The 27,963-nt window shown below is 40.0% G+C and overlaps 1 protein-coding gene across 3 annotated transcripts in view; it reads right to left on the bottom strand.

The window, feature by feature from the left end:
• LOC122550233 (triple functional domain protein) overlaps window positions 1-27,963 on the bottom strand; it is a 581,330-nt gene that overhangs the window by 82,386 nt on the left and 470,981 nt on the right. For all 3 annotated transcript variants that reach the window (XM_087987024.1, XM_087987025.1, XM_087987026.1), the window contains exon 35: window positions 3,866-4,161. In XM_087987024.1, the coding sequence (XP_087843150.1) occupies window positions 3,866-4,161 (296 nt within the window). The remainder of the gene's footprint in view (window positions 1-3,865; window positions 4,162-27,963) is intronic.

Below are 27,963 nucleotides of genomic sequence, written 5' to 3'. Positions count from 1 at the left end.
AACCACTGCAATCTGTGGGATATAGGTGCTGTAGGGATGTAGGTCCACAGTGCTGTTAGGAGGGAGTTCCAGGATTTTGGCTGAGTAACACAAGGAAAAATGACATAGTTCCTTGGATCTATTGCTCTTATCATAAAACATTACAGCACAGTACAGGCTCTTCGGCCCTCGATGTTGCACCGACCAGTGGAACCAATCTGAAGTCCATTTAAATGACACTATTCCATTCTCATCCATATGTTATCCAATGACCATTTAAATGCCCTTAAAATTGGCGAGTCAACTACTGTTGCAGGCAGTGCGTTCCACAACCCTACTACTCTGAGTCAAGAAACTACCTTTGACACCTGTCCAAATCTAGCACCCCTCAATATCCCCTCGTGCTAGCCATCGCCATCCAAGGAAAAAGGTTCTCACTGTCCACCCTATCTAACCCTCTGATTATCTTATATGTTTCAAGTGAGTCACCTCTCAACCTTCTTCTCTCTAATGAAAACAGCCTCAAGTCGCTCAGTCTATCCTCATAAGACCTTCAAGATGGTTGCATATTTGGACATGCTTGATGAGTTACTGGAGTGTATCTTGTGGATAGTTCACAATTCTGTCACTGTGCATGGGTGTTCAAAAGAATGAATGTTTAAGATGATGGTTAAGGGCTTGGGTAATGCTTTTTGAGAAAATTAAGCGGGCACTCTTGCACAAGTCTAGAAACGCGGGCTCATCCAGGATTGGAACCCGGGATCTCTTGCAAGTCTGCGTAGTAGAAGACCCAAAGCGAGAATCATACTCCAAGACCAACGAGCCACATTTTAAATCCAGAAACGCGGGCCCATCCGGGACTGGAACCCGGGATCTCTCGCAACGAGCCTCAGCTTGGGTAATGCAACTGGTCAAGGATGAGGCATGGGGAATGAGAAGGATAGAGCAGCAAGTTTTTTTAAAATGTTTTAATTCTTATTTGTAAACTTTCAACACAGCGCCAGAGCAGTGAAACAGGCTTTCTACCCAGCCTGCCTGCCTCAGAAATCTCAGCCTCCTCTGCTCCTCCTAGATTGCCCTATCTGACTCCAAATCCAGTCCACCATTCCCCACCCCTGCAGGCAAAAAGTGGGAAGTGCCGTCAGCTATTTTCATAAGTCCAGTTTGCAGAGCTGGGATTTCTCCACTATCTGGAACCAATAAGGGAAATCTGACCCCAAGTGTCTATGCTTCTAGGGAGGGAGTGTAAATTGAAGTTTCCGGCTATGGTGTCAGATTTTGGAAAAACCCTGTGACTTTGGTTGCGAGGCAAACAGAAAAACTCCAAGGTGAAAGACCAAATTTCATTCATTGATCACAATACGGACTGTACTTCGTTTCAACAGAAGAATAGTAGCATATTGGCTGTGCAGCAGCTGAAAGTGCATGGCAGCTAAAGTGGAAAGTTGTAGCATAGCTGGAGAAAGAAAGCAAAACGGTTGCTTCAAGGAGGAGAGCTGAGAAATATTGTGAAAGGTGCTCTTTTTGATCTTAGAATCTCTACAGTGTGGAAAAAGGCCAATCAGCCCAGCCACATTGATCCTCTGAAGAGCATCCCACTCAGACCCACATCTGCGCACCCCCCCCCACCACCCAATAATCCTGCATTTCTCATGGCTAATCCACCAGCCTGCACACGCTGAGATAATTTAGCACGCTCAATCCATCGAACCTCTATTTCTTTGCAATGTGAAAGGAAACTGGAGCACCCAGAGGAAATCCAAGCTGACACAGGGAGAATGTGCAACTCCACACAGACAGTCACCTGGAATTGAATCTGGGTCCCTAGTGCTGTGAGGCAGCAGTGCTAACTCATGAGTCAATGTGCCGCCCTATACTGATGGACAATATACCCTCAATGTGGTGAACCGATTACTGTATGGGGCTTTGGGCTTAACTCCTGTGTAAGAGAAGGAATTGAAACTTTAGCTGGGAAGAGCAGAATTTTGTAGGGTCTTCATGGTTGGGATGAATGCCACACAGGTTGAAGAGGCTACCTGAGATATCTGTAAGATTTCCATTTGTTGTGTCAGCTATTTAAAGTGTAAATTATGGTTTCTACAGAATACAATTTGGTGATTAATCCATGTTCATTTTGACTTGATTGTTAAAATAAGTTTTAAATAGTGAATCTTGTCGTTTGAGTTTTTCACTGGGGTCATTTGGTGGATTGGTTCTTTTACACTTGCAATCAGGTTTGTTTGATCCTCTGTACTTTGGACTGTGGATGAGGCATATTTCCTAATACCCTCAAAGCTGTGCCAACTCTGATGTTTCTTGTTGCCAATTTATGTTCTCTTCTTTTTGGACACATCCCAGGGATCACAGTGGATAGTGACCTGCTCTCACTTCTAATTACTGCTTCATTGCTCTATATCAGAACATTATAATACTATTGAATTTGGTGTTAATTTACAAATTATTCATTATTTAAAAATTCTGATCATTGGTAAGGTTTTCAGCAAGGTTTTCTGATGGTAATATTACTGCTCATATTATAGATTTTGGAATGTGGATCTTTAATCTTTTTGAGCATTGGGCAAATCCAAATCTTTCAAGAGGGTGTAGCATCATGCATTTTGAAACAATGTCTTTAAGCAATCTATCACATCTCTGACCATCTTAATTTCCTTCTCAGTCTTCGAACTGCTTGAGCATTTAACCTGGAGCTGTTTCATTTTTGTAACCTGTTTTACTTGTCGTCAACACAATTAGTATTGTGCTGGTAATTTCACTCTAAATTTATTAACTTCTTCTAGATTTTACAAACTCAGTGGTCACACACAGTCATTTGTCTTGCATAGAATAATCAAATCATGACATCATGAACACCTCCAAAGTTCTTCAATAGAACTATAAAAAAACTTCTGATGGCCATTCTGATCAAAGGTCACAACCTGAAATATTAAATCTTTCTTTCTCCACAGATACTGCCGGAGCAGCTGAGTATTTCTAGTATTTTCTCTTTTATTGTAGTGAAATAAACTGGTTTAAAACCTTCATTTCTTAGCAACAGATGAACATATATGATCTCTGTTATTTTACCTTCAACAACTCATAATAGAGTATGAATTCCATTATTCAAATTTGAATAATGTCTTAGAAAGTGCTTTAGGATTGTACTTGCACTCTTAGGTAATCTGTTATTGTACATTTTATCAGTTATAAAAGGTTAGCACTCTTCTGAACTTCCCTCTTTTGGTCCTTTAAAAATGTAAAGAACCCTGAGCATTTGTTCACCTCTCTGCATCCCAGGACATCGAAATTTGTGAGGTACTGTACACTCTCCCATCTTAACTAATTCTGTTCTGGGATTCTAAAACTTGGAACTTTTTACATCTCCAATCTTTTTTCTCTTCTACAATTCTTACATTTTAAAAATTTTCCTGTTTTATAAGTTACTTCATCAAATCCTTTTAACTTTGGTTATGACATTCATGCCCTTGTGCAATTCATTTTGTCATCTCAAAAAATATCAGTTACCTTCAATGTAATGTACTACCACTTTGTAACTTATTAAACAGATAGATGTTTCTTTTATATCAAGAAGGGCTGTTGCTATTAGTGCATAAAGATAACATTACAAAACCTCCCTGACTTAGCACATTGCATGTAATCTTTCATTTTTTTAAACTAATTCTTAAAAGTGTGGAATATTATATATTTATATAGAATAAAAGTATGAAACTAATTTCATAATATGTCAGTTTAAGCACTGACCAGGTGAAAACTGAATGAAAACTATTTCATTTGGTTTTAGGCTCTTGAGTATTCAAATCACATCTGTTTTTCTCTTGTTTAAACTGTGCCAAGGTTCAACCAGATTTTTGAGTACTCTGTTACTGACCTCATCCACAGTTTCTTCCTGGGGTGTAGCAGCACTCTCGTCAGAGTCTTTTTGAGCCCCAGCATCTGCACTTTTCCGGACATCTCTGCTCTTTTTATGTTTGTGAGCCAGTTTCTTTACGTGACCATCTGCTTTTCCACTGCTTAGACGGCGTACAGGGCTAGTGAGCCATTTCCGTAGAGTATTACCAGGACGCTTCGGGCCTGGTGAGCTTTGCGTTGTACTCACAGAATGGGGTTGAAGTGAAGTCACTGATGCAGGAGGACTTGCATCATTGCTGGACACTGAAAGCGAGTCTGTAGGAAGAAAGCACATTGTAGATAACAGTGGATACAGAAGTCCCAAAGGGTATTAGACTTATTTTGAAAATACATTTTTTTCCAAACACAATTTATCAGTGAACTACAAAAACATTAATCATGCAATACTCAAACCATCTGGTTATTCCGCAATTCTGTTTCACTGCTTTTTTTTCAGTGCGTAAGCAGCCCCAACTTCATCTCCCACAAGTGAGAAAACCATTGACAGGCTCACCTTATAATTTCCTCTTTCATTGAGAAGCATCAAGACTGTAATCAGCATTCCTCTATCAGAAATCAGATGAATGCAAGTATACTTGATGTTTTGAATAGGGTTTGAGAGTATTACAGCTGGATGGTTTGAGAAGGCAACTCACAGCTACGTTCTCAAGGGCAGTTAGGAGTAGCAATAAATGCTGGTCTAGGATAAACAAAAATATTGCATGGAAATATAGCCATTCAATCCATCATGTTGAACTGGTTCTCTGGCGAAGCTATTAGTTCTATTCCTCATGCTCTTTTATTAATTAATGTACAAGTTAATGCTTGTAACATATAAATGTTTACTTTTCTCCTCTGATCCTTAAAATACACCTATGTTATTTTCTTCTACATAGAAGAAAATCATATAATGATTACAGGTGGCAGTGTGTTCCACAATCCCACTATGCTCCCTGACACTGGACAAGACACTGAAAGGGCTAAAAATGTGTTGCTGGAAAAGCGCAGCAGGTCAGGCAGCATCCAGGGAACAGGAGAATCGACGTTTCGGGCATAAGCCCTTCTTCAGGGCTTTCCTGAAGAAGGGCTTATGCCCGAAACATCGATTCTCCTGTTCCCTGGATGCTGCCTGACCTGCTGCGCTTTTCCAGCAACACATTTTCAGCTCTGATCTCCAGCATCTGCAGACTTCACTTTCTCCTCAAAGACACTGAAAGGCCACATTCAGAGTACTGCCTATAATTCTGATCACCCTGCCATAGGAAGGATGTTACTAAGCTATAAAGGGTACAAAAATTATTGACAAGGATTTTACTGAGACTGGAAGCTTTGAGTTTTAAGGAGAGGCGAGATGGATTGGTACCTTTTCCCCTTAAGTCTAAGAGGCTGAGGGGTGATCTTTTAAAGATTTATAAAATCATGAGGGCATAGAGAAGGTTAATACCCAAGGTTTTTGCCCCAGGGTAGGGGAGTCCAAAACTAGAGGCCTAAGGTTGAGAGCGGGGGGGGGGGGGAGATGGTTTATAAAGAACTTGAGAGCAACATTTTCACTAGAGGATGGTGCATATATGGAATGAACTGCCAGAGGAAGTGGTAAAGGTGGGTACAATCATAACATTTAAAAAAACATGTGGACAAGTATAGGGATAAGAAAGGATTAGAGGGATTTGGGCCAAACACAGGCAAATGGGACACATTCAGTTTCGAGCCAAAGGGCCTGTTTCCATGTACTATGACTCTATAAGTCATAGAATGGTTATGAGGCAGAGAATGTCTGCAAGATCAATCCAGATGGTATAATACCCCTAAATCCGATTGCATCACCATCCCATTTAGAATCTTACCTTGCAAGGACTGAGCAGTCTCAGTACCACACCTAAAAAAATACATGTTGAAATCTATTTGGCAGTTCCATGTTTCTCACGTGTTGCTTCTCAATATTAGATAAACTGAACTGAACTGGCTGGATTGTAGCACGTTAGGCAATGACACTTCATGATGATTTTGTAGGGAGTGCACTGCTCCATGGTTCAAATGGTAATGGAAAAGTTAGGGGTGTGGTGTTTGTACAGTCTTCTTATACAAACACATGAATTAGGATTAGGAGCTGGCCAATTCTTCCTTTGAGACTATTCTGCAATTCAATAAGATCATGGCTGATCTGATTACTCATGTTCCTGCCCACACCCAATAATCATGCTCACAGGGGTCAGTGCAGATCCAATAAACACTAATGACTTTGATGAGGAAAATGAATGTACTATTGCCAATTTTGCAGATGCCACAAAATAGACAGGAAGGCAAGTGACAAAAATGACTCAAAGAGTCTGTAGAGGGATGTAAACAGTTTATACAATTGGACAATAACTAGGTAGATGGGGTACAATGTGGAAAAATGTGGTAATGTGCTCTGGCGGGAAGAACAGAGAAGCTGGATATTAATTAAATGGAGGAAGACTGTAGAAAGTTACAGCATGGAGATTTGGCAGCCCTTGTACATAAATTACAAAACAAGCTACCGTACAGGTTCAGCAGGTACAAAGGGAGGAAAATGGAATGTTGATCTGTATTTCAAACAACATAGAGTAAAGAAAATAAGGACGTCTTAGTGAAATTATATAAAACGCAAGTCAGACCAGAGCTGGAACATGTGAACAACTTTGGTCTCCTTATCTAAGAAAATGATGCGGAGGTGCCGGAGTTGGACTGGGGTGGACAAAGTTTAAAAAAAATCACACAACATCAGGTTATAGTCCAACAGGTTTATTTGGAAGTACAAGCTTTCAGAGCGCTGAACTGAATTGACCTGATGAAGGAACAGCATTCTGAAAGATTATACTTCCAAATAAACCTGTTGGATTATAACCTGGTGCTGTGTGATCTTTAACTTTGACTAAAATAAGATATACTGGCATTGGAGGCAGTCGAGAAGAGGTCTGTTAGCTGATACCAGATGGGGACAGATAATCTTACGAAGACATGTTGGGAGAAAGTTGGGCCTTAATTATGAAGAGTTTAGAAGATTGTGTGTCAACCTTACTGAAATTCTTAGGAGATTTCACAGGGTAGTGGGAGAGTCTAGGATCAGGCAAATAATCTCAGATTAAGGGACTTGCATATTTAAGACAGAGAAGAGGAGAATTTTCCTTTCTCAGACAGTAGTGAATCTTTACCTCCGAGAACAGTACAGGCTGTTATTAAGTATATTCAAGGTTGAGACAGACAGATTTTTAATCATTAAGGGAATCAAGGGTTATGGGGAAAGAGATAGAAAAATGGAGTTGAGGATTATTCGATCTCACTGATTGGTAGAGCACACTTGACAGGCCGAATGACCTACTTCTGCCCCTGCGTCCTATGGTCTTTATGACAAATCAGTGACCATTTCATGGTCACCATTACTGAGACTAACTTTCAAGTCTGGATTTTATTCAATGAATGTAAATCCACCAGCTGTCACGGTGGATTTGAGTCTGTATCTCCAGAATTATGTCCAATGACATTCACACTATGTCATTGTCTCCCTTTGAGTTAAAGTCATTTAATTTAGCAGACACGAATGGTGAAATGAGACATCTTCCTGCTCCACAGGACCCAGCTCAGATTATACAGCAAACAAATATTTAACTTTTGTAGAAGAACTATTTCTGTCAAGAGTAGTTAATTATAGATTATTTAATTTTACTTTCATTTCTGATGCGAAATAACTGAGTCAACTTAGATATGACAGCTTGAGTCAAAGCTATCCATTAGTTGAGATTCATGAGAGAAGATACTGGCTAACACAACTAGAAAGAGTTTTACTTCCTTATCGTGAAGATGAAAGCTGGGAAAAAAAATCCAGTAAGTATGTACTAAAAGTGCACATGAAGTCAAAATGTCAGGAATTGAGAAAGGTTAAAATGATAACCATTTTTTTCTCCTTTTAGACATTTATTAATCTGCATAAATGTTCAGTTTTAAATGCATTTGCTTCTTCATCTATGCCTTTTTCCTGCAAATCCTGAGTAGGTGCTTGATTATTGCGCAACTGGAAATTCAAAACATGTGGCTCACGTTTAATTATACAGAGAAGCTGAAGTCATACAGTTTTAGTTCTGAGAGTTTCCACAATGTCTGTAGAAGAATAACTAACCAGTGAATGACTCACAAATTTAAAAACATCCAAGATGATTACATTGCTGGAGACACATTTGATTTGTAGACTAATTCTGTCATGATTTCACTGCATCTTATAATCAAGGACAGAATCTTGAGAGTCCTCCATGTGGCGTTTGGTGACGAGGGGGCCCTTAATCAGAAAGGAGAGTGGGGAATAGCAGCCTTGAAATCCTGTCATCTTCATGCTCTGCTGTAATTTTATTTATAGTATTCACTCTGGCGTATTTGCTTGTTGGATCCTGGGGTTGGGTCCCTTGTTCTGAAGCCCTTGGTGCCTAATTAATATGAGGAGAAAGTGAGGACTGCAGATGCCGGAGATCAGAGCTGAAAATGTGTTGCTGGAAAAGCGCAGCAGGTCAGGCAGCATCCAGGGAACAGGAGAATCGACATTTCGGGCATAAGCCCTTCTTCAGGAATGAGGAACGTTTGTCCAGCAGGCTAAGATAAAAGGTAGGGAGGAGGGACTTGGGGGAGGGGCATCGGAAATGTGATAGGTGGAAAGAGGTCAAGGTGAGGGTGATAGGTCAGACTGGTTTTCCGCCGAGGAACCCTCCAACCACAAGGAATGAACTCGGATTTCACCAGTTTCCTCATTTCCCCTCCCCCCACCTTGTCTCAGTCATATCCATCGAATTCAGCACCGCCTTCCTAACCTGCAATCTTCTTCCTGACCTCTCCGCCCCCACCCCAGTCTGACCTATCACCCTCACCTTGACCTCTTTCCACCTATCACATTTCCGACACCCCTCCCCCAAGTCCCTCCTCCCTATCTTTTATCTTAGCCTGCTGGACAAATTTTCCTCATTCCTGAAGAAGGGCTTATGCCCGAAACATCGATTCTCCTGTTCCCTGGATGCTGTCTGACCTGCTGCGCTTTTCCAGCAACACATTTTCAGCCTAATTAATATGATCCAGCATATATCTGGGTCCTTGAATAGATGTGGTACAGGTCAGAGCCACTACATCCTAATGATGTGCTGTGAGCAGAAGAGCTGCCAGCCTCTAAATGGCAGGAGGCTCTGAGTAGCTGGAGCTCCACTTCTAGCAGAAGGTCACCCCGGAACTGTTGTGTAACTAAGTGACACAAGGTGTGCTCAAAAAGCAGCAGTGTGGAGATCTTAGCAGCTTTCCAGCTGGTAGCTGAGACCATCATCGTTTTCAAAAGATTCCACCCCAGGATTCATAAAAGAAGCAGTCTCTCTGGTTTAAAACTAATCCTCAACATCTCCATGTCCAACTACTTGTTTAGCTCTAATATGTAAATATATAGAAGTGATATTTAATTTGTCTGCTTATTTCTTTTGTTTGCTCAACATGTTCACTCACATTGCCAACACTGAACACTAAATCACATAAGCAGTTACAAAACATTCATTTGCATCTTTTAAGTTTTGCTCCTTATGGATCATGAGTCTTTTTTTCTTTTTTAAGTAACTTAGTGTCTCATCTCCTACCTTTATAGGAAGGCAACAGACAAGTATGCTATTTTATTTGTAACACAGTGTCTGACTCCCAGTTGTGGCTGTAGTGAAAGATCAAAGGATTCAGTCACAACATACATCTGGTATGATTTAAATGAAAGGAGGGTGAGAGTAAGAAGTTGCAGAGGCCCATATACCGCCCACTCTTTCCCCTACTTTTACATCTGGTTATTCATTTCCCATGCTATAATTCGATAAAATCACAGGTCATACAAAGTCCACACTACCCACTGAGTTTTGATGGCATGAACACAGATCATGTACCAATCATCAGACTGTTCCACAAGTTTTGAAGGACATGAGGCTATGCTTACCCATAACCTTCACTATTTTTGAACAGAGTCAGTTTGTCCAATTATTACTTATGTAGCAAATGTGGGCTCAGCTTCTAATTCCAGCCACAGGATCTTGTGGCACATTGATAATGTCCCTACTTCTGGGCCAGAATGCCTGTGTCCAAGTTCCATCTGCTCCAGAAATGTGTCATAACATGTCTGAACAGGCTGATTAAAAATATCTACAACTCTATTTTGCTGCCATCTTGGCTTTCACAATGTATACTCTGTTCTTTCTTACACCTGCTTCCTGGTCACTGAGTATTTCCAGCATCTTCTATCGATAGACTTAGGACTTAGTTTCATTTGATATAATCTCACTGAATGAAATCTCATGACATTATTTAACAGATAATAGTCAATTCACCTAAAGGGCGAAAGTGGGTACTGCAGATGCTGGAGATTAGAGTGGTGCTGGAAACGCACAGCAGGTCAGGCAGCATCCCAGGAGCAGGAAAATCGACATTTCGGACAAAAGCCCTTCATCAGGAATTCACCCAATGTTCCAGGCAAAATTTCTTTTTCAGCTACCATTAAAACCAGATCAGCTTTGCATATACCATTTCTTGCTTGCATTATTTCATCTTCAGCACTTTTAAATTTCAGATTCTGTGTTTGTCTAAGGCTAATTAATCCAGTAGCCTTGTGTAACCGTGGCTACAGACTAGAATTCTGATGAACTCCTCAAACTGCAGTTAGACACAGAATTTGCTTGGAACCACAAAGCATATCCCGCAAGACCCTTGGACTTTAATAAATGGCTGAGATTAAACTCACTCTATACATCTAAGCTACTCTTCTATAACTACTAGCTTGAGTGAGTGAGTCAGATTTTGCTTATTCAGCTATTGAATGGGATTCCAGGATTTTCACAGAGTTGGAGGGCTAAATTCACAATTCCATCTGGTCTCCTGTGAAAGGTAAAAATAAAAGGCTCTGGGCTGTGTACTATCATGCTGGCACAGTGGCTCAGTGGTTAGTACTGCTGCGTCACGCCAGGGACCCAGGTTCAATTCTAGCCTCAGGTGACTGTATGGAGTTTGCACATTCTTCCCGTGTCTGCGTGGGTTTCCTCTGGGTGCTCTGGTTTCCTCCCATAGTCCAAAGATGTGCAGGTCAGGTGAATTCGCCATGCTAAATTGCCCATAGTGTTCAGGGATGTGTAGGTAAGGTGCATTAGTCTGGGGAAATGTAGAGTAACTGGGTAAGAGAAAGCGTCTGGATGGGTTACTCTTTGGAGGGTCAGTGTGAGGTTGTTGGGCCAAATGGCCTGGTTCCACATTGTAGGGCTTCTATGAACGTAACAGTTTGTCAGCTTACTTAAAGAAATATAGCATTAGCTATACGCATCAAAACTCTTTCTGTTATGACAAAAGAAATGCATTACAGTTTTTCCATAAATTAAAATTATGCTGATATTTTTAAAAATAAATTCTACTAAATGAAAGAAACCAGATAAAAAAAAAAACAGGAATTAATTTGAAAGTTTTGGAGAAAGAATTTGTGACAGTCATGATAAAACCAACAGAACTACAGCTGTGAAACATTTTTGCTTGTGGGAAAACCAGGGTGGAATACTGCATGATACCAAAGAATGTTTATCATTTGGACAGAAATATGATCTCTTTTGTTCTGGACATACCAATCTGCCCAGAGCATAAATCCATGTAATTCTTCAATCACTCTTGTACAGAAGTTTCTAACCTTCCCAGGTCTGCACTTATTTAGACTGGCATAGACTTTTTTTGTCAGCCAGAAATGATAATAGAACTGGAAGGTAATGAGTAAATGTCCTGAGAAGGAAAGTACAACATTATTCCTGTCAACCGTTTAAACATTTTATCCAATTTCAGTCTTTAACAACAAGCTGTAAGGAGGTGCTGACAGTTGACAAAAGAGCTCTTACAGTGCGATAATTTAAACTAAAATAATTCCAAATTGTAAGTATAATAATAGCGTGGGTAACACGTGAAACACATGGGTTATCAAGAACTTTTGCTCTTTTTGGGCCGCAACAAACCTTAAGAAAATTCAAAAAAGGAAAATTACTTACATAGGTCTCTTCCAGCTGGATGCTGCTAGTTTTGCCCTTTCAGTGTCTCCTAATCCCAGAATTAAAATATCACTAATAGCGCTATGCTATGACTTTCCTGTTTCAATTATTTTGTTAACACCTGGCCGGCATGTTTCTGAAACACTAGTCGTTGAATTTCATGGAATGGGAAAACGTCTGAAATGCAGGGTGCTCACAACCCATCCTTTGGTTGGAAGGCATATTGCTTTAATATCTGATGGATTGCAGATAAACAACTTCATGCTAAAACCCTCCAAACACATATGCACTAAAATGGGAAAGGCACTGTTAAGAATTCTGGTTAAATTTTTCAGATTGTTTATTGTTTTTCTTGTGCTTTAATTTTGGAATATTTTTATTCAATTAAGCCTCACTGGCCAGGTGCAAAGTTAACACATCAGCAGATTTTGTTATCATAGAATCAAAGAATCTTTATAGTGTGGAAACAGACCATTTGCCCCAACAAATCCACACTAGCCCTCCGAAGAGTAACCCACGCAGACTCATTCCCCATCCCTGTTACTCTACATTTACCACTGACTAATGCACCTAACCCACAGATCCCTGAACACTATGGAAAATTTAGCATTGCCAATTCACCTAACCTGCACATCGTTAAATTGTGGGAGGAAACTGGAGCATCCGGAGGAAACTCATGCACACACAGGAAGAATGTGCAAACTCCACACAGACAGTCACCTAAGATGGGAATTGAACCCGGGTCCCTGGCACTGTGAGGCAGCAGTGCTAACCACTGAGCCACCGTACCACCCTGATATGCCCAAGATAGTTGTTTTATCTGTAGCTTTTCCAAATCAGCTACCCTATGTTCTCAGCATTGATAGTCACAAGTTTAAACTAAAGTTCTTTTCATAATAAGTGGATTTATCACCCAAGTATTAATAAAAAAAAATTCTACTTGTGCACAAACTAATGATGTTCACAGTAAGTTACTGAATAATGTATTAAGCAAGGGGTGTGTGTGTGTGCGCGTGTGTGTCAGAGTGTGGACATGGATACCACCATTATGCGTGGGGACACCTCCCACTATGTATGTGGCAGGTATTCATACGACTCAGCCTGTGTTGTCTCATACGCCACAGGCAAGGATGCCCTGAGGCATGGTACATTGGAGAAACCGAGCAGAGGCTACAGCAACAGATGAATGGGCACCACACAACAATCAACTGACAGGAGTGTTCCCTCCCAGTTGGAGAGCAGTTCAGCGGTTGAGGACATTCAACTTCGGACCTTCGGGTGACCATCTTCCAAGGCGGACTTTGGGACAGGCAGCAGCGAAAACTGGCCGAACAGAGACTGATAGCACAGTCCGGTACCTATAGGGAGGGCCTCAACTGGGACCTTGAATTCATGTCACACGATAGGTGACCCCATTGCACTATGTATATATATATATATATATATATACACACACACACAATCATAACCCCCACCACACACACACACTCTCACAGACACTCATAACCCCTGCCACACACGCATGTACATTTGTGGCGTCAATTTGTACATTGTACTTTGCTTAAAAACTGCATGAATCCATGTAAGAATCTGTTAACTCATTTTTTAGATTAGAATCAGTCTAAACATTATGGCACAGACAACAGCACAGAGGGGTGCTAATAACCAATTCATTATCTGGGCTGACCCCAATTGTTAAATTTCATTTGAAAATGTAACTTTTTAAAAAAAATTTGCAATTTACATATGAAAGAAGTGAAACGAGCATGGTCATTCTAACAGAAGAGACTTAACAAACAATCAAGGTAGTTTTCAATGTATAATTTCAGTTACATAACACTGTAAACTGTTGCTATAAATCTGTGTCTTACAATCTTAAACTCCACAACCACCTGATGAAGGAGCAGCGCTCCAAAAGCTTCCAATTAAACCTGTTGGACCTGGTGTTATGTGATTTTTAATCTGGAACAGGTGGGACTTTAACCCATGCCCCCTGGCTTAGAGGTAGGGACACTACCACACGTGTCACAACCGCCCTGATTTTCTTTATTTAGCCTACTTTTCCAAGCAACCTATTCAGAGATGTTATTACACACTTCTGGAGCAGGCCTCTGGGTCCAGGGATAAGACAACAGGGCCATAAGAAGGCCTCCACTAACTTGCTCCAGCTCTAATTTGAAGATTAAACTTCTTTGTGCTGATTTCTGACAAATCAGCTTAATCTTATTAAATCTCTTTAACATTTTAAACACCGTGATAAGAATCACCCTTCAAACTCATAAAGCAAAGGAATACAAATTGGGTCTCATAATTTAATCCTTTAAGCTACACACCATACATGATTAAAAACCTTTGTAAAAGGGATGCTACTAACACTAAATGCTGCCCATTGTACCATGCTATTTTCATTTTTAAAAATTCTGATAAAGTTAAAATGAGTTATCAAGATACATTTAATTTACAAATAGCATACAAAGCTTTCATGAATGCAATTTATTTCAAATAGTAAAAAACTGTATAATTCTTTAAAAATACCCAAGTGAAATACCACTCCAGACAGTTTCATTTGTCCGTATAGGCTGATGCAGAACTTCACTTCTGAGTTCTAAAGTACTGTTGCTTTGGTCTGAATGAACTATTGCAAATGTTCATCTTTGTACATGGTACACCATATAAGCTCACATTACTCAGCAGTTTTGACTGCCTAATAATCTGTTAAACTTGCAGAAGAATGTTGCCAGGGTTGGAGGATTTGAGATATAGGGAGAGGTTGAATAGGTTGGGGCTGTTTTCCCTGGAGCGTTGGAGGCTGAGGGGTGACATTATAGAGTTTATAAAATCATGACGGGCATAGATAGGATAAATAGACAAAGTCTTTTCCCTGGGGTGGGGGAGTCCAGAATTAGAGGGCATAGGTAAGGGTGAGGGGGAATGATACAAAAGCGACCTAAGGGGCAACGTTTTCACACAGAGGGCGGTACATGCATGAAATGAGCTGCCAGAGGAAGTGGAGGAGGCTAGTACAATTGCAGAATTTTAAAGGCATCTGAATGGGAAGGGTTTGGAGGGATATGGGCCGGGTGCTGGCAAGTGAGACTAGATTGGGTTGGGATATCTGGTCAGCATGGACAATTTGGACCGAAGGGTCTGCATCCATGCTGTACATCTCGATGACTCTGTGTACCACCCAACATTCAAACACTTCTCACTCCACTCCAGTCTTACATTATATTAGAGTTATAGTGTCAGAGATCTATAGCACAGAAAAAGGCCCTTCAGCCCACTGAATCTGTACTGGTTAATAACAATCACTTACCTATTTTAATCATATTTTGCAGCACTTGGTCCCAAGCCTTGCATGTTTTGGCATCATAAGTGCGTTACTATGGTTTCTGCCTCTACCACCCTTACAGAGAGTTCCAGATTCCCATCACCCTATGGGAAAACTCACTTTTATTCACATTTCCTCTAAACCTTCTGCCCCTTAAATTCAATCTTTGGCCCTAGATCACTGATCCTTCCATTAAGGGGAAGCATTTCTTCTTATCTATCCTTTCAAAGCCCCCAAAAAATTTCATTTGATATATCCTGCTATTTCTACTATGACTAACACATGGCGGTGGTAGCAATTCTGAGATGGCTATCTTTGAGGTCCTACTTTGTAATTTGCCTCCTAACTCCCTTTATTCCGCTTTTATTACCTTATCCTTTTTAAAAAATACCCTATATCATTGTTACCAAAGTGTACCATAACCACTGGCTGTTCACCCTCCCCCTCAAGAATGTCCTGTAGTCGTGTGGGACATTGACCGTATCACCCATCATTGGTGACTGTCTTGCACGTGCGCTGAATTTTAATGGAATCACAAAAGTAGTATACTTTCGTTAATGCACAAAAATAGGGATGGCCATTTAGAAAAATTTAACAATAATTACAAATAGGCAAGAAGGAATGAGAGAAAACTTGCCTGGACAGAAAAAGTGTACAAGAGTAATCACTATTTGTGAAATCAAAGCCTAAAGTTTTTGAGAGAGAGAAAAAACAAAAACTGAGGAGATAGAAGATGGAAAATTTATAAACTTTCACAGCACATTTTGGAGTCAGAGCTATCTTGTTTAACCAGAATCTGTTTGAAAAGTTTCAGTGACAATGATTGGCGAGGGAGGGGGGGGGTGGTTAACATCAAAATTAAGCTATTTACTTGAAGCTTCTGGAATTAATCAAACTGAAGAGGTACGCTGAAAGCTTGTTGAATATGGTTAGTTGAACTTTATTGCAGATTGCAAATCAATGTCATGGAGTACTGCTATTGTGGTCTAATCCTGCTTTATTTTGTTCTTGACAGAGTTTTGGTAACTCAGTCATCATGAAACCCAATTATCAAATCTGGACAATTTCATGAGGAGATAATAAAGAATAACTTTATAAAGTATGATGCTAGGTGCATGATTTTTATGTATATATTATAATTAATGTTAGAGTTTGAATTTTGAACAAATGGTATATGGATTTTGATCTGCATGTTTGAGGGGGCTTAATGGTGGGGGTTGAGGGACTTGTCAGCATTTATGCAGCTATGATTATTTTTAAACCACTGAAGACTCCCTGGGAGGGATTATGAAAATTTGTTTACATTGGGAGAGTATTACAAGCAAATGGAGTAAACATTGAGGAGCTTTAGCTTGCTTTCATTAGCTTGAAAAGTGTTTGGTTTCAGTTTGCAGAAATCCTGGTTAAAGTTAGATATATGAAACAGTTTTTCTCTTAGAGAAAGGAGATAGTTAAGAAAAGGTAGGAAATAGGTTACATTAGTGAAAGGATTTCAACTGAATGTTTCAGATCAGATGTGCTTAGTAGAAATTTGAAAGGAGTATTTGAAGTTTATGCCTGTGGCTAATGAAGAAAAAGACCATCAAAGTCTCAAGACCAAGAAGTGGAAGAAACAGTTTACTCAAATCTACAGATTTAAATAGTGAATGGAATTCATTCTTCAAAGTTTTAGTACCATATTGTGATAGTTTTAGGATAGATAGTATTTAATTTTTGTGTTTCAACATTTTTCAAATTGAGTTTGTTTTGTAAGCAATTTGGATTATTGTACTTGAGCGCCACGTCTTTTGCATAATTCTTGTTTTATTGTTGAAGCCAAATCTGCAGCATTACATGCTTGTATTTCAGCTGAACAACATCTTGTTAAATTAAAAACAAAGCAAAACATCATCTATTAAATTGGCTTTCAGTCTAGGATCTGACTTGACCAGTAGTAACATCAGCTGGGATCATAACAAGAGAAATACTATTGGTCTTTCCTCAATTAAATATGTGATTTGTGGTTTTATCTGAAATAATTCCCTTAAAAAGATGAACACAAACTGCAACATGACCATACTGCTTCTGTGACATCAGTTGACATCACTTCTACCTCGAATTTCTGACAGATATTTCTTTGAAGAAAATAAGTGATAAACACAAAACATGTTTCTGGAGCCTGGCAACTGTATGACTATCTGAAAGAGGGCATGATAAAATCAGTTTATCGAGCAGACTTGTCCCATTAGGGTTGAATGTAACCTCTGCAATGGCATCAGCCTAAGGCAAGAAGTTGATGTTGTCCCATATATTTCCATTGTATAAAATCATGTATTCATCCGGTTGCATTTTAGCAAAGCTCCAAAAATGGTAGATTTTAGAATATAGCCTCCATTGACCATTCCACAGTGAATGTAGTGAGGGGTTGCAGCCTGATTGTCAACATGATAGTAATTTCCTATGTGGCATGCTGCCTCTTTGTGCTAGGGTAAGGCATCCCCTTTCATAGGATGTGGGAGAGAGAAGGAAGGATCCAGTCAGTGTGATGAATTTTCACACTTACTTGGTGGCTCAGTGGTTAGCACTACTGCCTCACAGCACCAGGGACCAGGGTTTGGTTCCAGCCTCGAGTGACTGTCTCTGTGGAGTTTGCACATTCTCCCTGTGTCTGTTTCCTCCTACAGTCCAAAGATGTGCAGGTTAGATGGATTGGCCATGCTAAATTGCCCATAGTGTTCAGGGATGTGTAGATTAGGTGCATTATTCAGGGGTAAATATAGGGTAGGGGGAATGGGTCTGGGTGGGTAACTCTTTAGAGTGTCGGTGTGGACTTGTTGGGCTGAAGGGCCTGTTTCCACACTGTAGGGATTCTATGTGTCCATTCTAATATTTGCGAAGAGTCCTGTTTAAGTTTCAGTCATACTATTTAGACAATTTAAATTTAAACAGGAACTAAAAAATTATAATCTCTGGATTATTACCTGAGCCACAAGCAAATTGTTAGAGGGTTGATGACACTAAGGAAGTGAGTCTGTGGCTTTGAAATGTTGTGGAAATGAAGGGTTCCATTCCCCTGCAACTTTTTTTCTCTTCAAGCTATTAACTAATTTTGTATAAAAAGACACAATTAAAATTGCCTCCAACACACTTTTCAGATTGCGCATTCCTGATTGCATCCATTGATTGTATGAAAACACTTTTTCTCACGTTGTCTTTGATTCTATTTTAATCACTTTAAATTTATAATTTCTGGTTTTGAACCCTTCAGTTTATCCGTCTACATTCCTCATGATTCAGAACAATTCCATTAAATCTCTCAACCTTCTCAACTCTACATCTCCAATCCATCCTCCCAAACCATGCCCTTTAAGCGTGGAAGCATTCTTGTACATCTTTACTCTTAATGCATTCACATCCTCTGAAAAAATGAGGTAGTTATGTTTAAAGCAGTGGACAGGGAATATTAATGGATGCTATTGACATGGACTTGAAACTTGAAAGGGTTCAGGAACGATTTACAAGGATGTTGCCAGGGTTGGAGGGTTTGAACTGTAGGGAGAGGCTGAACAGGCTGGGAATATTTTCTCTGGCATGTCAGAGGCTGAGGGGTGACCTTGTAGAAGTTTATAAAATCATGAGGTGCATGGATAGGTAAACAGACAAGGTCTTTACTCTGAGGTGGGGGAATTCAAAATTAGAGAGCATAGGTTTAAAGTGAGAGGGGAAAGATTTAAATGGGACCTAAGGGGCAACCTTTTCACACAGAGGGTGCTGCGTTTATGAAATGAGCTGCCAGAGGAAGCAGAAGAGACTGCTACAATTACAATACTTAAAAGGCAACTGGATGGGTATATGAATAGGAAGGGTTTAGAGGGATATGGGCCAAATGCTGGCAAATGGGAGTAGATTTATCTTGGATATCTGGTCGGCACGGACGTGTTGGATGGAGGGGTCTGTTTTTATTCTGTACATTGCTATGACTTTATTTGACTTAGGCAAATAAGAGAATTTTAACTAAAGTTGTATCTCATGAAATGAAGGCAATTTATTGATCTGGTTCAGAAATTGGTTGAGTGGCAGGAGATACGGTTAGGATAATAGAGAGGTACTCTACTTGATGAGATGTGATAAACGATGCACAGAAAGAATTCATTAATAACTTAGATCATTTTCTGTTGACAGAAAGATAGGCAGTATTGTAAACAGTGCAGATGGAGGCGTAAGATTACAAGTGAATGGGGAATTATGCAATGTGAATTTCAATGTCAGCAAGGTTGAGATCATCACTCTGGTCCCAAAAAACTACTGATTGGAGAACAAAATCATGAAATGCTGGAAACTGTGCAGCAGAAGCTTAAGTGACCCAATGTCTGAGTGCTTTAGCACAAGTTCAGACAAACGTCATTAGTGCTCTGAAACACTTGCTGCTCTGGAAGTCCAACTTAGGTCCAAACTGTCATGGCTGGGATGCCAGTGGTCAAAGGCAGCAATGTCCTTTAGGGTTTGGTCAGTTTGGGTCTGTACTGAAACTTCTGAGCCACTCCTGTTGATGGACATTCAAGTTTTCTACCAGAGTAGATTTTGTGCTCTTACCAGCCTCTGCTTCTTCCTAACAAGTGATTCCTCCAAGTCATGTTTAACATGAAGGCGCACTGATTTATCAGTGGGTGGTGATGGGGAAGGAAGGGAGGGTGTTGGAATGATGGATGGTAATCAGTAGGAGGTTTCCTCACCTATGTCTGACCTGATGCCATGAGGCTTCGTGAGGGTCTGGAGTAAATGTTGAGAACTCCCTCCTGACTGTATACCACTTTATCACAACCTCTGGATATCCAAGGGATAAGACATATATAAGGATTTTGAATGTACATCTGGCATACTGTGAGGTGTGGTCCCATATGTCTGTGTCAGGCTGATGTTTTACAATTAAGATACAGTAATCCAGTAATTGCCAATTACTCTCAGTGCTTTCAAGACTGGTAGTACTGTGACCTTTAGTCTTTTCACACTTGCAACTCCTTAGATTCTGAAGAAATCCGTGTCCATTTCAGCATCCCTTGGGCAACAATCAGGTTTTGGCTAATAAATGGCAAGTAACATTCATGTCACATAAGTACAAAGAACAAAAATCAGAGTGCACAATTCAGTTCTTGAGCCTGCTCCACTATTTACTGTGATAGTGACTGACCTCATCTTGGCCTCAACTCTACTTTTCTGCTCACTCCCAAAACCCTGAAACATTTTTGATAAATGTGCCTAAATAAGTTTTTACTCTAAAGGGTTGTATTCAGCTCTATAATGAGTTATTCTCTTTTGTAATCAAATTCCTGGCAGTCTATTGCCATCTTTGGACTTCACAGAAAACTCCTCATTCTCCTTTTCTACACATTTTCTAACCCTGTTTATTCTGGTCTTGCTTCGCTCTTTGAAACATTTGAATTCTGTTTGTGCTCAATGCTCCAGACTTCTGTGCCACTCTGCTACTAGGACTCTAGTGCTTTGTTGAACTCTACCACGTGCTGAATTGCCATCAAAATGCTCTGTCACTTAGTCAATTGAAAATTAAGCTAATCTGTTCCAGACTTGAGTGCCCACCCCGCAGTTGCTGCTATCTGTTGAGCTTCAGGACCATGCTTCAGTATTTTCTTGATTTTAATCTACTTCAGTTGTTCTGTTGAGTCCCAAACAGAAATCTACTTTTTCCGAAGCTGAATTCCATGGCATGAGTGGCATCTGGGCCTACTCTATTTTCATTGCTGCTTTCCATTGAGATTGCATTCTCTGCTGAACTACTTCAATTCTATATCTGGTGTGCTTTTTGTGGGCTCAGTTTACTACCCCCTTGTTGAGAATTTTGCACTGTCCCTGGGCTTAAACCTTTTTGGCTTGGATTTGAATTTTCAGAGAATCACAGAATGCTTACAGTGTGGAAGCAGGACATTCGGTCCATCAAGTCTACACCGACCCTCCGAAGAGCATCCCACCCAAACTCATCCCCCTACTTATCCTGTAACCTCACATTTGCCATGATTAATCTGTCTAATGTACACATCCCTGGACACTATGGGCAATTTAGCCAACACATCTTTGGACCGCAGGAGGTAACCGGAGCACCTGGAGGACATCCACAGACAGAGGAAGAACGTGCAAACTCCACAGAGACAGTTGCCTGAAGGTGGAATTGAACCTGGGCAGGAGGCAGGTGTGGACTGCGGTGGACAAAGTTAAAAATCGCACAATACCAAGTTATAGTCCAACAAGTTTATTTGGAAGCACTAGCTTTTGGAGCGCTTCACGAAGAGCTCGAAAAGTCTACTCTCTGCTTCTCAGAAGCTGCCTGACTGGCTGTGCTTTTCCAGCGCCACACTTTTTGACTCTGCTCTCTAGCATCTTCAGTCCTCACTTTCTCTGATCTTCCATGTGCCTATCCAAGAGTTGCTTAAATGTTCCTAATGCATCTGACTCTACTACCACCGCTGGCAGTGCATTCCATGCACCTACCACTCTCTGTGTAAAGAACCTATCTCTGACATCTCCCTAAACCTTCTTCCAACCACTTTAAAATTATGCCCCTCCTTGATAGCCATTTCTGCCCTGGGAAAGTCTCTTGGCTATTCACTCTATCTATGCCTCTCATCGTCTTGTACACCTCCATCAAGTCACCTCTCATCCTTCTTCACTCCAATGAGAAAAGACCTAGCTCCCTCAACCTTATTTCATAAGACATGCCCTCCAGTCCAGGCAGCATCTTGGTAAATCTCCTCTGCATCCTCTCTAAAGCTTCCATATCCTTCCCATAACGAGGCGACCAGAATTGAACACAATATTCCACATGTGGTCTAACCAGGGCACGAAAGAGTTGCAGGATAAACTCGCGGTTCTTAAACCCAATCACCCTGCTAATGAAAGCCAACACACCATATGACTTTTTAACAACTTTATCAACGTGGGTGGCAACTTTGAGGACATGGACCCCAAGATCCCTCTGTTCCTCCACACTGCCAAGAATCCTGCCTATAACCCTGTATTCTGCATTCAAATTCAACCTTCCAAAATGAATCACTTCACACTTTTCCAGGTTGACCTTGATCTGCCACTTATCGATCCAGTTCTGTACCCTGTCAATAATTCATTGCAACCTACAACAGCCCTCCACACTATCCAACACTCCACCAACCTTTGTGTTATTGGCAAACTTACTAACCCACCCTTCCACTTCTTCATCCAAGTCATTTATAAAAATCACAAAGAACAGAGGTCCCAGAACCAATCCTCGCGGAACACCATTGTTCACTGAGCTCCAGGCTGAATACTTTCCATCTACTACCACCTTCTGTCTTCTATGGGCCAGCCAATTCTGTACCAGACAGACAGATTTCCCTGGATCTCATGCCTCCTTACTTTCTGAATGACCCTACCATGGGGAACCTTATCAAAATCCTTGCTAAAATCTATGTCAACCACATCCACTGCTCTACTTTCATCAATGTTTTTTGTCACATCCTCAAATAATTCAATAAGGCTTGTGAGGCATGATCTGCCCTTTACAAAGCCATGCTGACTATGTCTAATCAAACTATGGTTTTCCAAGTAATCATAAATCCTGTCTGTCAGAATTCTCTCCAATAATTTGCCCACCACAGATGTAACACTGATCTGTAATTCCCAGGATTATCCCTATTATCTTTCTTAAACAAGGGAATAGCATTTGCCACCCTCCAATCATCTGGCACTACTCCAGTGGGCAGTGAGGATGGAAAGATCATCGCCAAAGATGCAGCAATCTCTTTCCTTGCTTCCTGTAGTAACCATGGGTATATCCCATCTGGCCCAGGGACTTATCTAACTTTACGTTTTTCAAAATCTTCAGCACATCCTTCTTCTTAACATTAACTTGTTCAAACATATCAGCCAGTTTCATGCTGTCCTCACAAACGTCAAGGTCCCTCTCACTAGTGAATACTGAAGCAAAGTATTCATTAAGGACCTCCCCTATCTCTGCCAACTCCAGGCAAAAGCTATCCCTGATCAGCCTTATCCTCACTCTGGCCATTCTCTTGTTGCTCATGTAAGTGTAGAATGCCTTTGGGCTTTCCTTAATCCTACCCACTAAAGCTTTTTCATATCCCTTGCTAGCTCTCCTAAGTCCATTCTTCAGTTCCTTCCTGGCAACCTTGTCACTCTCTCGAACCCTGTCTGATCCTTGCCTCCTTAACCTTAAGTAAGCTTCCTTCTTCCTCTTGACTAGATGTTCCACATTTCTTGTCATCCATAGTTCTGTCAACTTACCATCCCTTCCTTGCCACAGTGGGACAAACCTGTCCAGCACTATCAGTAAGTGCTCCCTAAATAACCTCCACATTTCTGTTGTGCATTTCCCTGAGAACATCTGTTTCCAATTTAGGCACACCAGTTCCTGCCTAATAGCATTGTAATTACCCCTCCATCAATTAAGTACTTTCACATTCCGTTCATTATACTCATGGAGAAGGATAGGAGTAAAGATCATGGAGTTGTGATCACTATCACCGAAATGATCTTCCCACCGAAAGATCGGACACCTGGTGCGGTTCGTTTTCAAGCACCAAATCCTCTAGTCGGCCTATCTACATACCGAATCAGGAACCTTTCATGGACACGCCTGACAAAAACTTCTCCATCCAAACTACTTGAACTAAGGAGGTTCCGATGAATATTAGGGAAGTTAAAGTCACCCATGATAACAATCCTGTTACTTCTGGACTTCTGCATGATACATAAGTAAAAATATAAATCAGATTTCTGATTTCCTAAAAGTAGCACTCGAATTGAAAACTAATTACATGAACAAAATCAACTCATCGCATAAATCTTTTTATTACTCATCTCATAAAAAAGTACAGCTAACTTATTTAATACCAGAACAAAGATTAAAAATTACTGTTAAAAGGTCAAAATTGTAAAAGGATACATTAAATATTCAATGTCCAAGTTATAAACTGTATAAATTAGGTAGTGCACTTGCTGTCACCTCCTTTGTTTGTGAAATTAGTTTCTTCAGTGTTATAAGTTCAATGCTCTATTTCAGTAATAGACATTGCAAATTAAACAAAACCACTGCCAGTAAATATTGCGACTGAAGTGCAAATACTCCGTCGTTATAAATATTTTAAAAATAATCCAAAATGAATTTTAATTTAAAACTTAATTTTAAAGTCCAAAACAGATCATATCAGAATGGCCACAATTAGTAAATGAAAATATCACAAAAATACATACTTGAGAAAATCTAAGTAGTGCCACTCTTACCTAAATCAAGAATCCAAAATTTGCAGTTGCTGGAGGCTTTGGGACTACAAGAAGCGTTTACTGAACAAAAAGATTGCAGTGCAAGGATCTTTTTTTTGCATTTTGGCATGGTTAGTGCAGAAGAGCTGACAGCACTAAAGTTAAATATCAAGGAGCTTCCACTCCTCTATCTTACACTACTTCTTCAAGTTCTTCATAAAAATGCTTTCATTGTTAAATATTCTGACCCATTGTCATGATTTTATCAAGCAGCTATTCTCTCCTGAAGACAGAATCCAGAGTGACTCAGACACAGCTCTGGAGGGTAAGCTTTTCCTCGGGAGAGAGTGAAACATGCATGATTCACAGACTACCGTAATTACTTTAGTCACAGTCCCAACCTTTCTTCTTTAGTTACATTCACTATGAAACAGCACTACACCAAGATGTATGCACATGCTAGCTTACATAGGTAAAGCCTAATTAAGTTTCTTAGTCTATTAATTTCGTTTTACCAATTATATTACATTCAGACATTCATACTTTGAGGGACATGCTACTTAGAGTCAACTTATACAACCTAAAGATATTATAACTGTGTTTATATGCCGTTGGTTATGGAAATCCTAAATTAGAAACTTTCTACCGTTTTTTTAAAAAACTGAACTTTAAAATAATCAAAAAAGCATAAAATCCTTGATCAAGATGACTTCTGTAATGCATATGTAACAAATATTAAACATAATTTGCTGCATGGCTCAGAATTGTAGTTTAATTAGACACACCAATTAGTGTGGTAGAGGAGAAAGGGACAAGGAGAAATACCAGTCATTAAATGTTAGGCACAAGGTTCACTAAGCTGCAAAAAATCCAATTCAAGTATTGAGCTGTACTTCCAGAGGGAAAATCTTGAAAACTAAGCTGAACGCGTAGCGAAACTTGGTTAAACCATACTTACTGTGTGTAGTTCGGATTGCCATATTCTAAAATGACTTAGAGGGATGACTCCAGAAATATGTGGGGTTAAAGACCTGAAAGGATTGACAGATGTGGACTCTGATTGATCAGAGTTATAAATCACACTACACCAGGTTATAGTCCAACAGATTTAACTGGAAGCACACTAGCTTTCGGAGTGTCACTCCTTCATCAGGTGGTTGTGGAGGACACAATTGTAAGTCACAGAATTTATAGCAAAAGTTTACAGTGTGCTGTAACTGAAATTATACATTGAAAAATACCTTGATTGTCTGCTGAGTCTTTCATCTGTTCAAATACCATGATAGTTTCACTTCTTTCATGTGTAAAAGACCACTCTACACTCATACACACACATATACACTCTCTCTCACAGACACTCAACCCCCCACCCCAGACACACACACACTCCCACATGCACCCCCTCACAGACTTAAGACACTCTACACTCACATACATACACATGTACACTCTCTCTCACACTCACAACCCCCCAACCCAGACACACACACACACATACAGACACAAAGACCCACATGCACACATATACATATGTGTTTGTGAGGTGAATTTGTACTTGCAGAGTTACATTGTACTTTGCTCAACAACTGCATGAATTCATGTAAAACTCTATTATCTAAATCAATCTAAACATCTTGGCACAGACAGAGAACACAGGAGGCTAACACCTTCAATATATTGTCTAGTGTACAGTTAACCTGAGAATGCAACTTTAAAAAAACGTTTTGTGATTTACACATGAAAGAAGTGAAACTATCATGGTATTTGAACAGACGAAAGACTCAACAGACAATCAAGGTATTTTTCAATGTATAATTTCAGTTACATCACACTGTAAACTTTTGCAACAAATTGTGTGTCTTACAATTGTGTCCTCCAGAACCACCTGATGAAGGAGCGGCGCTCCGAAAGCTAGTGTGCTTCCAATTAAACTTGTTGGACTATAACCTGGTGTTGTGTGATTTTTAACCTTGTACACCCCAGTCCAACACCGGCATCTCCAAATCCTGACTGATCAGGGCATTGAAACGGGAATGCTTCAACTTATGCATCTTTTTAACTATTTTAGGTAGTGAAAGTGTACAACTTGTTACCAGAGGGAGTGGTATTTCAGGGAAAATAGACAAGTATATGGTGGAGAATGATATGATGATGTATTTAAATGAGGAAAGGTGAGAAAAGATTCAAGTGGAACATTGAAATTGACATGGACTGGTTGGGCTGTGATGGATTGTTTTTGTATTGATTAAAAATAGCCCTGCATCTTGGTTGATCTTATTTTTATGGGCTTTTGGTAATTCTGGAAATCTCTGCAATAGTCTGGTTTGTTCGTACTTAACTAAGGTTTGCTGCAATCCATTCATATGAAGTTCCAATGTGTGATACAAATGATGCATGAAACAACCCAATTAAAGTTACAAGTAATTGAACAGACTTGCTATTGAGCATTATCAGCAAAACTCAGAATAGAGGCATTCTTCATTCAGCAAACTATACTCTGTCGTACAGATGTAGAAAAGATGGACAAATGCTCTATTCACATTTCAAATTTTGTGAATGGATTAACTAGAGATGCTCAATTGATGCACATGAAAAGCATTATTTTTCAAATTCATCAAAACTTAAATTACTTCATAAATGTTTGGACCAGACCCATTCCCCTCAAAATATATTCAGAAGACAGCCTAGATCTCAACTTTTTCTTATTTTAAAGGCAAGTGTAAGGTGGTGTGTTCTGGATCCAATTCCGTTGGTCAAACTATCAGGTTTGAAGCAAATCCCACTATTATTATATTACAGTTAAAAAACAAACAAAAGAAAGGAGAATTGGAATAACTTGACGCTATTGGAAAATTTAACAGAATAATGAATTTTTAAACTACTAAACAGCAACTTTTCCAATATAGTATTATCCCAAAACACACCCTTGGCAAAGGCAAATTCAGTAAAATAAATTGTCTCATATGCAATTCTCTAGTCCAAAAGTAAAGAACATCAAGAGAAAACTGACCGAGAGAGAGAGAGAGAGAGAGAGAACTTAAGCGTTTTGCTGTTGCAGAGAGAGATGTACAGCAGCTTACAAACCCCAACAGCTACTGAAAGTTAAAAAAAAATCCTACTTCTGGTGGGAGCTTGACCCCACCCCTTCATGCTGCTTTTATTAGAGTCATGGAGTCAGATTAATAATACATGGAAGCAGGCCCTTTGGACCAAAGTGGTCCATGTTAACCATGGTGTCCACTCAGCTAGTTGAAATTGCCTGCATTCGGTCCATAACCCTCTAAACCCTTCCCACCCATGTACCTATCCAAATTTAAAAAAAAATGTTACTATTGTACCTGCCTCAGCCACTTTCTCTGGCAGCCCATTCCATCGATGTACCATTCTGTGTGTGAAGATGTTGTCCCTCAGGCCCTTCTTAAATCTTTCCCCTCTCACCTGAAACCTATGCCTCTAGCTTTCAATTGCACA

The sequence above is a fragment of the Chiloscyllium plagiosum genome, unplaced genomic scaffold (assembly GCF_037043375.1).
Source record: "Chiloscyllium plagiosum isolate Xiang-an unplaced genomic scaffold, Cpla_swu_hap1 HiC_scaffold_5, whole genome shotgun sequence".
Lineage (NCBI taxonomy): Eukaryota > Metazoa > Chordata > Chondrichthyes > Orectolobiformes > Hemiscylliidae > Chiloscyllium > Chiloscyllium plagiosum.
The sequence above is the reverse complement of the archived record's forward strand: the minus strand, read 5'-3'. Positions and strand labels throughout refer to the sequence as shown.